The sequence below is a fragment of the Botrytis deweyae genome (genome assembly GCF_014898535.1).
Source record: "Botrytis deweyae strain B1 chromosome Unknown BDEW_016, whole genome shotgun sequence".
In the NCBI taxonomy this organism is placed as follows: domain Eukaryota; kingdom Fungi; phylum Ascomycota; class Leotiomycetes; order Helotiales; family Sclerotiniaceae; genus Botrytis; species Botrytis deweyae.
Genome location: NW_024066223.1, coordinates 256,473 through 269,339, shown reverse-complemented (window position 1 = coordinate 269,339; position 12,867 = coordinate 256,473). Strand labels below are relative to the sequence as shown.

General features: G+C 42.2%; 2 protein-coding genes across 2 annotated transcripts; both read right to left on the bottom strand.

Annotated features, from left to right (window-relative positions):
* Positions 1–7,657: 7,657 nt before the first annotated feature.
* EAE98_007083 (uncharacterized protein) lies at positions 7,658–9,617 on the bottom strand (the record flags this gene model as incomplete). The annotated part of the gene is made up of 2 exons (XM_038954706.1): positions 7,658–8,431; positions 8,478–9,617. The coding sequence occupies 2 exons, from the start codon at positions 9,615–9,617 to the stop codon at positions 7,658–7,660; spliced, it is 1,914 nt and encodes a 637-aa protein (XP_038808848.1).
* An 886-nt stretch (positions 9,618–10,503) lies between these two features.
* On the bottom strand, positions 10,504–11,858 carry EAE98_007082 (uncharacterized protein; the record flags this gene model as incomplete). Its single annotated transcript, XM_038954705.1, has 6 exons — positions 10,504–10,859; positions 10,937–11,021; positions 11,074–11,313; positions 11,366–11,435; positions 11,500–11,613; positions 11,665–11,858. 6 exons carry the CDS (start codon positions 11,856–11,858, stop codon positions 10,504–10,506), a joined length of 1,059 nt encoding a protein of 352 aa, XP_038808847.1.
* Positions 11,859–12,867: the final 1,009 nt, after the last annotated feature.

Here is a 12,867-nt window from a genome sequence, read left to right as displayed (position 1 = left end):
ATATACTGCACAGGTGTATATTGAAGGGCAATAACCATATGAGTATAAAAAAGATTGAAAAAAGAAATCACAAATTATGACCTCTTCTTTTAGTTATCTTTCCTCTAAGGTTAGTCCTTCTTTGTATTTTGTATCTCAAAGATTTCGTCCTTACCCTATTGTTACTAGTATATTTGTCGCAATCTCTGTTTCTCTCTCCTTTCTTCGGTATCGAGGTACTCTTTTGCGTACTCTTCTCTCCATCCCAATCCCAATCCCACTTCAATAATCCAATGACCAGTCAATAATCCAGTGGCTCAGGCGCAATTCACGAAAATCCACACAGTCAAGACTCAAGCTGGGTAGGCGTGGGTACGAAGTAGATCAAAGTGGCGCTTCCGCACGTCACAAATCGGAAGGGGCTACGGTTTCTTGGTATGAAGTGGATATCTTCTAGTGGGGGTCACCTTCTTAGGAGAAAACCTTAGGAGAAACTTTTTTGCTGATGTTCGAGAACTTTTTCTTTACCCTTTTCTTTTCGTTGGTGTACCGTGTATCAAAAGGATTCCAAAGTGCCGATACGGTCGTATCCGTAAAAATTGGAGACTTTCAATCAAACAGACACACAAATATAGATTCGGACTTTCTCTCCTCACAAGTTGGATCTAACGATGATGGTGAATGCTACTTGAACCATATATACTTCTTCGACTTCCGAGGTTCTTACCGTCACAGTCACCGTCACAGTCACCGTCACAGTCACAGTCCCAAACTGTTATATGATTGATCGATGGTGGTTGACTGGCGCATATTCGATTATCAAATGATAATGTGATAAAAACTACCCAACCTAGCTACCCAGCACACTAAGCCCAGGATAATTCCCAAGGCTGAAGGAGTTTTCTTCCGTTCCTCGGATGTGTACCGGGTATATCTAAAAGATTTAACATTTGAAGACTCGACATCGGGTACTGCAGGAAGGTGGATATCAATAGGAGTATCTCCCTAGCATTACGGTAGCAAGGACCCAGTAAGCAGGGCAAAGTCTAAACTCTGGAAGGTAACCCGTCAAAACAGCTGCAGCATATGCTGTACTCTGTATTCATGAAAGTCAGGTCAGATCAACCTCATTTCGAAACGTGCTGAAGCTCGATGTAACTTGACGCACCTACTAGCTCTACTTTGACACGTGAAAAGGGGGTGATTCGAGCGAGGTGCGAATACTGGGTAGGTGTGAGCATCTGATAAGAGACAGGAGATCCCCTAGATATGGCATGATCAAACCTCATGAGCGATAACCTTTATCTCAGAAATCGAATGACTTCCACATGATAACAACTTTGACGGCTTAACGAGAAATCATCGGTTGTGAGGGACGGGTAGTTGAAAACAGGGTACCTATACTGTAAACGCTAATGAGTACCGATGGCATCAATCTCCTTTTCTATTATTCGATAAGGATGAGTCGTAAAGAGCGGGTTCTGATTCAGGATGATTCAGATGCATACTTCTAATTCGACGCTACTGTACTGTTTCGACCTAATAAGTTCCAACCCTGATCAACAAACTATGAACGTTTTTCTGTATGAAAATCTAAAAATCTAACCATCTAGAAATCGGAATAAGCTCGACAAGTTCCGCTATTTGACCTTTCTTTGACAGTGGACACGGACGGAAGCGCCTGCATCAAATCTTTCTCACACGTTTCGTTCTTTATCTAGCAAAAGTTAAACAACCGACACTACATAGTATGGCCGACCTCTCATGAGTCTCGTCGATACCATTAGAGGGCTCCGCCACCGAGAATAGGCCGCTCATTCTAATCAGTACCTACAGACCGACGCCGTATATACTCCGCAACTTCGCATAAAGAGATGTCTGCTCGAGTAGGATTTGCGCATTTCCTAGGTCGGTGCCGCTGCCACACCTGAAAATGTAAATGGCCGGTTAGGGCTATATGGATCCTACATATCATACAGAACCCATTATGGATGGATCAACCTCCAAAGTCACACTCCAATGTCACTTCAAAAATGCCTCATGGGAAAAATACCCACAAATATCTGATATGGAACCTTGACCTCGACTTCTCTCCATTCAATTCTTGATTCTTTCAGAAAATCCTGCGATAAGGCACAATTATGCATGGGTCACACTCTGATCTTGTTCCCGCCCCTGGAAAAGTTTACGAACTCGAGACGAATTGGTCTAATTGCGTGACAAAAAAGGATGAGGCTCAAGGATAACCACTTTTTCTCATGAGCCACTTTATTGTAATTTGTATCGGGCCTTAAAAAAAACTAGGACTGAAGAATCCATACGAGATTAAGAATCTTGGATGATGATTGGTGCATATTCTTTCGCTCGAACTTTGCTGGTTGGATTGTGGATTCATGGATCCGTACCTGGCATTGATGATATCTGAGATTTCGAGATTTCCCGATGGATAATTATTGAACGAGAGGATCTGAGAACTAATAATTGATATGGAAGACAACGGGAAATAGACTCACCGCCACCGATATAGGTGTGCTTGAGTATGAGTTCTATTCGTATATTCTCGATGTGTTAGGTTGTACGGAATAATTCCTTCCACTGATATCTAGACGTGAGATTCAGTCTTCATATTTCGACTAGGAACAGCGGCGACGGTGACACTCTTCAACGCATCTGCACCACTCCAAGTCTCCAACATATCCACATAGTAAAACACGAACACATCAACACATCAACACATAAATCCATCCACACCTATAGATCTCAAGATCACCACTCTGTTCCATTATAATCTTCACATGGAGGAGCAATTGAACCAAAGTTTAGACTGTCTGGCTGTATATTGACGCGTTCTTGCAAAATGCTAGCTCACATTACATACCTCAATTGCACATCTGCACATCAGTTGCTCTATAAATGCAAGTTGTCGCAAGGATAATCATATAATCACATCACCACTTCACACCACATCATATCATTTTGCACAATTCTCGAATCTAGAATCCAACATGCAAAGATCTAGAATCACTTATTGAATGTGTTGTACAACCTATGATCTTACCATCCAAACCCAGTTAATTAATCATTCTTCATATGATATGATCCATCATGATGAGATCAAGCGACGCGGAAATGAGTTTCACATGGAAAGCTCACTCACTAACTGTACGAGTTACTCACCCGACACTACAAGCTTTTCTTGATTCTTCATACGAAACATCGAATGCCTCCATCGATATCCAAACTTCATCACATCACATCACATCATATGTATCATTCACATGTGCTTCGAGTTCCTGATAGCGAAAGCCACATCCTGCAAGCCAAGGTCCTGATAACGATTTCTATCGCCAAGAATCGACAATGGAATGAAGTCATCCCTCTCATCCTATCCCAACAATGAATCATGGATTTTGTATTGAAAAAATAGGTAAATTTGAATATATTTTTAGAACTTCACATTAGAGTTTTGTTACCTAGCTGTGTTATTTATTGTCGGCGTAAAAGAGCAATCGAGACTCAAGAGTTTCGAGAAGATCCAATCATTTCGGCATGTGCAGAAGACTACTCTCGCTACGCTTTCCTTTCATGATTCACCAACGATCTATTTATTATATTCACCTTTCGACATCAACGTCATCCTCACTATCTATCAACCACTATCATTAACCATTAACCCAAAATCCTGCCCCTCTCATTCACTGTAGATAGCCCCACCTTTGAAGAAAAGCAAAAAGGCTCCGGCAAGGTAGTAGTGGGGTCCGCTACACGCCAAACTTCCCGCCTACGAAAAAAAAGATTTTTGCGTCAAAAAATTAGAAAAAGATATTTGAACATGAGATTCGAGGAATTCTATGTAGAATGAACTCTCTGACGGGGAGTCGAACCCCGGTCTCCCGCGGCTTGCAATGAACCATTGACAAGCGGAAATCATGACCGTTAGACCATCAAAGATGTTGTGTTATTGTTGTGGTGGAGGACTGTTTTAGAGTATATGTATGAAAGTGTGACATGGGGCGGAAAGGGGCGGACTAGTGCTTGGTGTGGAGAGTGGTGGGCGGCGGGTGGGAACGAAGAGCAGTGAGCGGGCGTTAGTCCTGGCAGAGGAGAGTGCTACGGCGGGGAGACGACCAGATTTACAATAGCTAGGGTTAAGTGTTTGCCCCATTCAGTCTGTCTTGACTTGTCTACACACATTGCAAATGGTGGAAAGATGATAACTCGTCGAACATAACGTCAAACAAAAGCTCATCACTCTGATTTGAACTCATTGAAACCCATTCAAAGAGAGGTTGAAAACTCAATTCTTCCACTGAAGATGAGAAAGAAAATTGGTAGTACAACTATTTGAGTTCATGTCTTAAGAGGTCGATGTGTTATATTGGAGACTTCAAGAAGATGGACATCAAAAGGATTGATGCACTTAGCTGTATGATCGCGGAACCATATCGAAACAGCCATCAAAGAAACAATATCAGGTGCATGTAAATAATATTCACCGCCCATAAATTTATGAATTATTTCGTCCTAGGTGTGTCAAATAGCCTGTTCAACATGGAGAACTTCCATTCTCAATGAGAAATCCACATCATGACATTGACAGCCACTTCAAATCTGCCACATAACCATCTGCCTATGCTGGTCCTCCTGAGTTTGGAAAAACTGGATGTCATTGGCGTGTCGATCCCGCCGCTGCGAGTTCGTATCTGCGCTGCTTTCACGAGTATCCTCGAAGGAAGACTTGTGATATTCACAACTATGCGACTTGTTCCCAATTACTTTTTGTTATGCCAATAGATGGCAACTCCCAGGCTGATCGCACCAAGTATACTGTATGTAAGTTGGATTAGTAAGAAGTCGGGATCTTACAATGAATTAAAGTGTGTATAGTATAACTTACTTGTCAACCAACAACGCTAGAAAACCTAGGGCGATCCATTTACCCCAACCCCCGCAACTATTTCTTCTTCTTCTCTCCTCTTGTCTTGCGGTCTCTGTTGCGCTATTGCTACATGATGATGTATTAGCTCAAATTACTGCAAGAACGCGAACAACCCTATAATATTCGAAACTTACAGAATATTCTGCTCCCTCATGCTATTGGAGAGATGTTAGCATCTTACAAGCAGATAATTTAAAGACGTACAGCTCTTGTATTTCGGTGATTCTATTGCCAAGAACATCAGCATTCAATTATGTAAAGCTTTCCTCTTCAAACAATTGGTTGAATCCGACCTACCGGATTTCAAGAACTACATCTCTGGATCCAAGGCCGTCTGCGTCAGCACTGATTTGTTATTCACTCGCCAGACTCGGTCCAAAGCACTAACCTGCGAATGGCTTCTATCATCCTACAAAGGTCAGAAATGAATTCTCAGCCAGTCATACTTCTCGAGCGAAGGCACTGACAACGTCTCGATACGCCTTAAACTATATCTAAGTTAGTGACTTGGACAGGAGCATAAGCGTTTTCAAGATAATAGACAGGAAAAGGTCAACAAAGGTATCTACAACCTTTCAATATTCAACGGACTGAATCATTAGTATTGACTCTTCAGAAAATGAGGGGCTTGCAAAATGCACCACTTACTTCTCTTCAGATGTGCTGAATTGCAAATTAGCAAAGAGCATAGAGAACGGATGAAGTTACTTGCTGCTCGCTGTCACTACTGTTTCACTTATTAGCTGTGTTTGAGTGTAGCATCTAGTAGAACTCACTCATCTTCTGAGCCGATGCCTCTCCCCGTGGCCGGTGAGCTTGCTTCGATGTTGTTAGTAAATATTAAAAGTACAGACAGGAATAAAGGCGAGACTGCTCAAGACCTCAGGGAATCGCCTCTACATACATGCCATGTTTGCAAGTGAAGAGTGCAGAAGACTGTGGAAATTAAGATTACAATTTGATCATGCTTTATGGGGAGCTCATAATATATATAAAATTTGATTGCATCATGGCTTTCTTGTCTGTCATCAGCGTGCAACTACAAAGCTTGGAAGCCAGGTAAGTAAGGGGAAGACGATTGCTTATCTCCTTTATACCCTCTGCAAAGCCCAAATAGATTGATTCAAAAAATTTTTCCCTTGAACAAGCTTTCTTCATCATTTGCTTTGATCTCGGTGTTTGTGATGAAGAAAAAAGTCAGGATAAAGATGAGTGTATATGGTAAAAGAGAGAAAAAGAATAATAGATAATGAAGGTTTGATACATGAGGTATAGTGGGAGATTAAATGGGGTAAATAGAAGATCAGAAGCTAGTAAGATGAAAGATGAGATAGGTGTCCCAATGGAAATCATTTGACAAAAGTAAAGACAGTAGAAATAAGAAAAATCTAATGTATCCCATTTTTCTGATCAATTCTTTGAAATATTATAGCAGACTAACTTGGTGGTTTGAAGGCACAAACTTCTACAAAAGGTACACAAAGACTGAAAGTGATCTTGAAAGATGAATAGCGAAGAGAAAAGATACTTTAACATCACACCTATCCTTCAATTCACCACTGCGGTGTTTGCTTTCTCGCTTCGCTTACGCACCACATCACCCCTTTCAAATTCATTTGTTGCACATCTGCTGTGAATCTTCAGCTTTGAGATATCCAAGTATCGCCTCATTTCCCAAATTCTTTGAAAGTCATCTCCATACCTTGAACAAACTCCAACAAATCTCCACACATTGCTCGCCATCTTACTTCCTATCATCCCAACTCATTACACATCACCAATGACCTCCCCATAAATCCCCTTGAACAATCGCTCTATCCCATCTAGCTTCACATCTGGTTCTTCACATCTGATTCTTCACAAACCATATTTACTCCCTTTATTCACCTCGCATTCACTCAATCCACATTTCACCCTCTCCTCGCTTGCTTCCACCAATCACAACCCGCTCATCTCCCTTCCATAACTTTTTGTTGCACATCTACTTCAGGGCCTCAAGCCTATAAATCCCTATAAACCCACTGGAATCAATCTGTACACGCTATGTATCTAAATACAAGTATTCCACACCTAAAATACCAAACATCTGAGCTACTTCCTATCGCCTACCTCTCATCTATTTTCATCCCTCTCACACACTATCTTCTCAACAGCTCGTCTGATCGCCAACTTCCTACTTACTTCTTTTCCAATCTCCACTATCACTCAGGTTCTTGCACTAACCTATCACCACTTGTGAGTCAAATCTCAAAGATATTCCGTTGCATATCTGCTTCAGCGGTCCAAACTTATAACTCCCCATCCTTCAATTGGGAAAGAATACCATGTCGTCCCCATAAGCTACTCACTCGTACTTCCCTCAATATGATACTCGCTTGTAATAACTATTCACTTAACAAATATTTTTAACAGCCTTGAAATTGAAATGAGATAATCGCGTATAGATCACCACCAATAAATTCAAGGCTTCACAGGTAGTAAAAAGTGAATAGAGTAAAAATATGATTGGATTACATGAGTAATCATCGCTAGTTTCGCCTATAGGCAGATTCTCCTATGCTACCTCTACACCAGAATGAATATTTGAATATGCCGTGCAAGAAATATGTACGCCCTCCAATCCTAGTTAGGTCCACTGGATCCCATTAAAAATATTAACACCCCAAAACCAGCCATTGTATAAGCAAAATGTCCGCGCTCAATCCATTTTAAACCCCGTATTCCTTGTCCATATACCCATTATTCAATACTCATTTTCATCAATCCATCATTAGTGTCTACCATACCCTGAAACCCAATTCTCCTGCCTCCCATCCCCGCCGAACCATTCCCCAATCCGCTCTTTCCATTTCCGGGCTCCCCGTTACTATTTGGTCTTGAGCCCCAAGGAGCCAAATCCCTTTGCATCGGACTTTGCATTACCGGACTATTGTGTACGCTCATGCCAGGACTAACCGCCCGTCTCTTAAAACTTGTAGGATCGAGATCATCGTCCCGACGACGTTTATGGGTGATTTTACGCATAGGTTCGGATGCTTGAGGAGTAGAGGATCGAGATGGAGAGGAATCAGAGTTGCTTCGGTGGGGATGAAGAGGCGTCGAGAGGTGAGCCTCTAATGATAAATCCTCACTCATGCCAGAAGTGGAACCGCGATGATTGAAATTGGGTGGAGGTGGAGTGCGATTATTATCATCACTAAAAGAATCCCAGAATTCCTTGCCTTTAGAATTGCGAATAACTTGTTGCTTGAAGCTACCAGATAGTTGAGAACTGGATGCATCAGCCATTATATCATCTTCGGGTATGCCTTCCAGAGAATCCTGTGTTGGACCCATTATCGGTGACGAGCGTGCATCTATTGTTGATATAGAGGGATGTCGAGAAGGTTCGAGATCCATATCACTTTCGCGGGTTTGGCGGACAACTTCTGCTTCTCTGCGAACTTCGGTTTCGACTGGTGCACTCTCTTCAGCTAGAGCTGCTCGAATGCGTGCGAATCCTTTTGTTTTGGGCTATCAAAAGTTAGTAGAGGTCGATTTACAAGGATTGTATACATACTAGCATGTTTCCCCTCCTGGTCACTACCCTGCGAATGACCCCTCGCTGTCCATCTTTTCCAGGTGTGCTAGGCATACCATCCACATTCTCTAGAGTGGATTTCAATCCAGCATCATCACTCTCACTTCCTGATATATGTAATTGATTTGCAGCCCAGCTTATGCTTTCTCTCCTCGAACGAAAATTATCCACAGGTCTTGGTCTGTTAAAGTAATTGCTTTCGACATTGCGCATAGTAGGAGGTGATTTGGAGGTTGGACTGGCCATTGGTCCACTCCTCGATCCTTTGCGACTCTTCCCACTTCTTAATCTTGCCGACTGGAAATTCATAAGACTATTGACTGCGGGGGATTGTCCAGACCAGGCGCCACCAGGGCTTGGGTTATAACTCCCGCCGAAAGGTGCTGTAATTCTGCTAATTTGAGGTGTTGTAATAATAGAGTCGTCGATGTCGTCTGATTCCATCATATCATCATTGTCGGAACTACTTTCAGAATCATCGGAGGCCATCATGTTAACACTGCCAAGCGAATTGGATGCCATCATTCTTTCTGTATTTGGCGCGGGAGACCACAAAGAACCTTCCCCAGCGCTGGTAAAGCTTAATCCATTTTTTCTATTCGGGATATTCATAGCTCTGCCAGTAATTGTAGGTGACGAATCGGGTGATGATTGCTCTGCAAGTGTGGAGTGATGAAGGTTTGTTGCAGCTCTTGAAAAATCTAGACCTCGAGATCGTCTAGGCAAAACACTTGTAGGTGACCCATATGTTTGTGATTGATCTAATTTTGGTGACAATGGTACTCGATTGATGTATGCTGAAGACCCTACTGGCATAAAATCCTTTGGTGGCATCTGCAAAGAAAGACCTCGGGCAAGTGCAGCAGGTCGCCTTGGTGTTGTCGGACTTTCGGAGATGGAACTATCATCTTTGGAGACTGGCTTTTCTGGTTCGCGGAATTTAGGAGACGGTGAAAGTATTGGTTGACCGCCATCTGATAATGACCGAGCTTTTGAAGGTGATTGTGATGTATTTCTAATATTGGCTTCTTCGCGTTTGTCGTTCACTTCAGTCCCCGTTTCGGGTTCAACGATATCCATACTTGACGACATATCCTCGATGGATCGATTTGGAAACATGATATCAGATTAATTGTTAAATATTATAAAGATTGAGAAAAAGTTTAAACCGATGTTTCTATATCATCTTCTAATTGTATGGGCGTATAGACTCAGCGGAAGTAGTTGCTGTATATCGAGGTGGTGGGCGATGAAGATATCCAAGGTAGGGATTATATTGAGTGAGTTGATGCCGTAGATGAATATATGCAGTTCAAAGTTGCGGGATAAAAGGAGGGGTACCTAGTCATAAAAGGTATTGTAGAAATATGAAACTGATGAGGTAGAAATTGACGATGATACTGTTTTACATGAATGACAGTCTGTCGGGTATCAGATCGGAGGCCTTCCCATTATCGTTCAAAGTATTGCACTTTCTTAAGATCGTCAAGGTGTAATAAGTAATTGTCTTGGTCGTGCACACAACGAATCAAGAATTGGATATGATTTTGGCTAGTTTCTGGAGCTGGAGCGGGACTATCAAAAGATGATACGCTTGTCTGTTTACGGCCAAATCTGCAAACGATCATCACGTGTTATCTTTTTCCTTTTTTTCTAGAACCTAGATAGAGTACACTTTCTACAACCTTAGATTTATCTAACATTCATCCTACCTACCTCGATCCAATGGATGGATATCAAGGACCCTTTGATAACTTCAGAACCTCACATAATTCAATCGATCTCAATTGAGCCATAATCTGGGAGCCTACGATTTTTTTTCATTCCTCTGTTATTTCAGGCCGGAAATTCCTCTCTTCAAGTTCAGCAACGACTAAATCATATGCTCGAGACATGGCACATTGATTGGAAATACATTGGATTTTTTTATTACTCAAAATACATTGTCATTATTCATTAAATATAGGGATGATCAAGACTCGACCCTCATCGACCCTCAGAATATTCATACAGCAGAATCATTCTTTCTCCCATTATCCCATACTTCACTGTCTATACTCGATCCCGAGGTACTGGCACTTCCACCAAGAGCACCGTTCTTGGATAAATGTTGCATGATACCCTCTTCTCCTTTCTCGTGTACATTATGGCCTTTGGCTATAACTCCAAAGCTATCGCGCTGAATCATCTCATACAATGCTGTCCCAAAAAGCATGGCAGGTATACTCGTGAGAATGGGTATCAATGAATAAAGCGAGAAAGCATCGCCTCCAAAAAATATGGCTGCAACGATGCGAGCACCCAGGTCACGGGACGAATTAAGCTCTATCGTTACATCCGCAAAACCCCAGATCATTGTTGCTAAAAGAGGTTAGCAAGTGTACAACAACCAAGAAACTGTTGAGTCCGAAGAAAACAATCGTGGATTCTATGCTTACCATAACCTAGTCCAATAACCCATGGCACCGCAGATGCAGACACAAATGGATTCATAGGGTCAAGGCAAGCCCAAATCACAATTCCCTAAAAGGTGTCAGCAAATGCTTCAATGTTTGGAAAAGTCTTTGCCGCATACCACGAAGACGTCGGCAAAAAATTCAATGAAGAACAGATATCCATATGATTGTGATGCTCCAGGAAACGAGCAAAGAATACTTCCTGGTCCGCCTGGTGAATTGAGACTCAAGCCTTTAGCACGATACTCCGCAGCAAGTTCCATTAGCTGTGGGTAGTATTGTCCAACTAAAAGCATGGCTGCCATAAAAGAACCGAAGACTTGAGCGAAGATGTATTGAGGAACCTTTTTCCAAGGGAACTGGGGTGAATTAGCTGATGTTGATATGCAAATAGAGACCACAAAAACGTACACCTAGCCAAACGGCACAAGATATCGTTACTGCTGCATTGAAATGTCCCCCTGAAGTACTTCCGCAAGTTCTATTGCGTGTCAGCGATTGAAACGATATGATAGATCGTATCCTGATAACACAGTTCAACATACATGATAGCGAAAGCAATACCAATTGCAAAGGCCCAACCAATTTGGAAAATTGATCCTAGCCCTGGGTCCCCAGGATTCAGAAAGAATGATGCGCATGATGCAATCCCCGGATAACTATGGATAACTGTCAGTTGATGTTGCATCTGACCGCCTCTTTAATCTTACACGAAAAAGAACACCCCCATGGCCTCCGCAGCCATTTCTCTCATCCACCTCGGCCTTGCATTTTCGAAGTCTAGTTTGCGTTGCGATACAGGCTTGGGTGCTACGACATGTCTATTTGCATGACGCTCTACTGCTTCTGTATAGCCAATTTCCAACTCCCCGGTACGAAGACGACTTGGTTCGTTATGGGACATTGTGGAGCGAGTGAAGAACAGCAATGTGTTCAAACTGTAGCGGTGGAAGTGGCAACAGACCAGATATATGGGATTCTTAAGCAACGTGGGAAATGCTCTAAGTGCGGGGTACAGGTGTATTATGTACAGTGCGATGCCACTAAATCTGCGGGATGTTGTTTAATGTTTGAATGAGGAAGGTTGTAGTTAATGTTTATTCGAACAGACGGGATCATGTTTAAATATGGATTCGCCACCTGTAGGTTCCACGGGAAAGGAGCAGAAAAGTATTCGACTCGTCTCAATATAGCATGTACCAAGTTGCTCATTGTGGCTAGAAGGCCAGAAACGTTATGGTCAGGAAATCAACGAGATCAACAAATCCTACAGTCCAACATTGAAACTCACTCTCATTGGTTCAATTAACGTTTATATCTTTTTGTACAGCCAATCAGATTAACTCCTCGATGAGTTCCTAAAGGAGTCCGGAGCAGTTCTAACCTTTTCGCTTATACGCATGCTTACAATAGGAGCGGAGATATTTTCGTATCTTACACCGAGGACAACATAATACCTATCTTCACAATGCCCTGGCTTCTGCACTGTTCTCAGGCTGCACTGCGTCAGGTTCAAGCACATCTTCAAAAGCTCAAAGAATTGCTAGCTTGCTTCCGAATCTGGACGACCGTTTCATGTCCGGGTGGCTTATCCATGCGCCACAAACGCCACACGCACTTTCACCTTGATATATCTCGTACTTCCTCAAACTTAAAGATCAATGGAGTTTACAACGATAATTCTGAATTTGTGTGTAATGATACAATTCAGGTAACAAAATGAATGGCCGTTATTCCTGTTCTCCTTCTCCGTTGGTACAAAAGTTTCTTCCTCCCTTTTAGATACACAACATGACCAATTCTTTCGAAGCTCCAACTGGATCCCATCCCCGTTTTGTCGATATCCTATTTTCTATTCTACAAAAGGCAAGAGAAAAAGACACATCCTCGAAGCACCGGTTCTTCAAGATTGT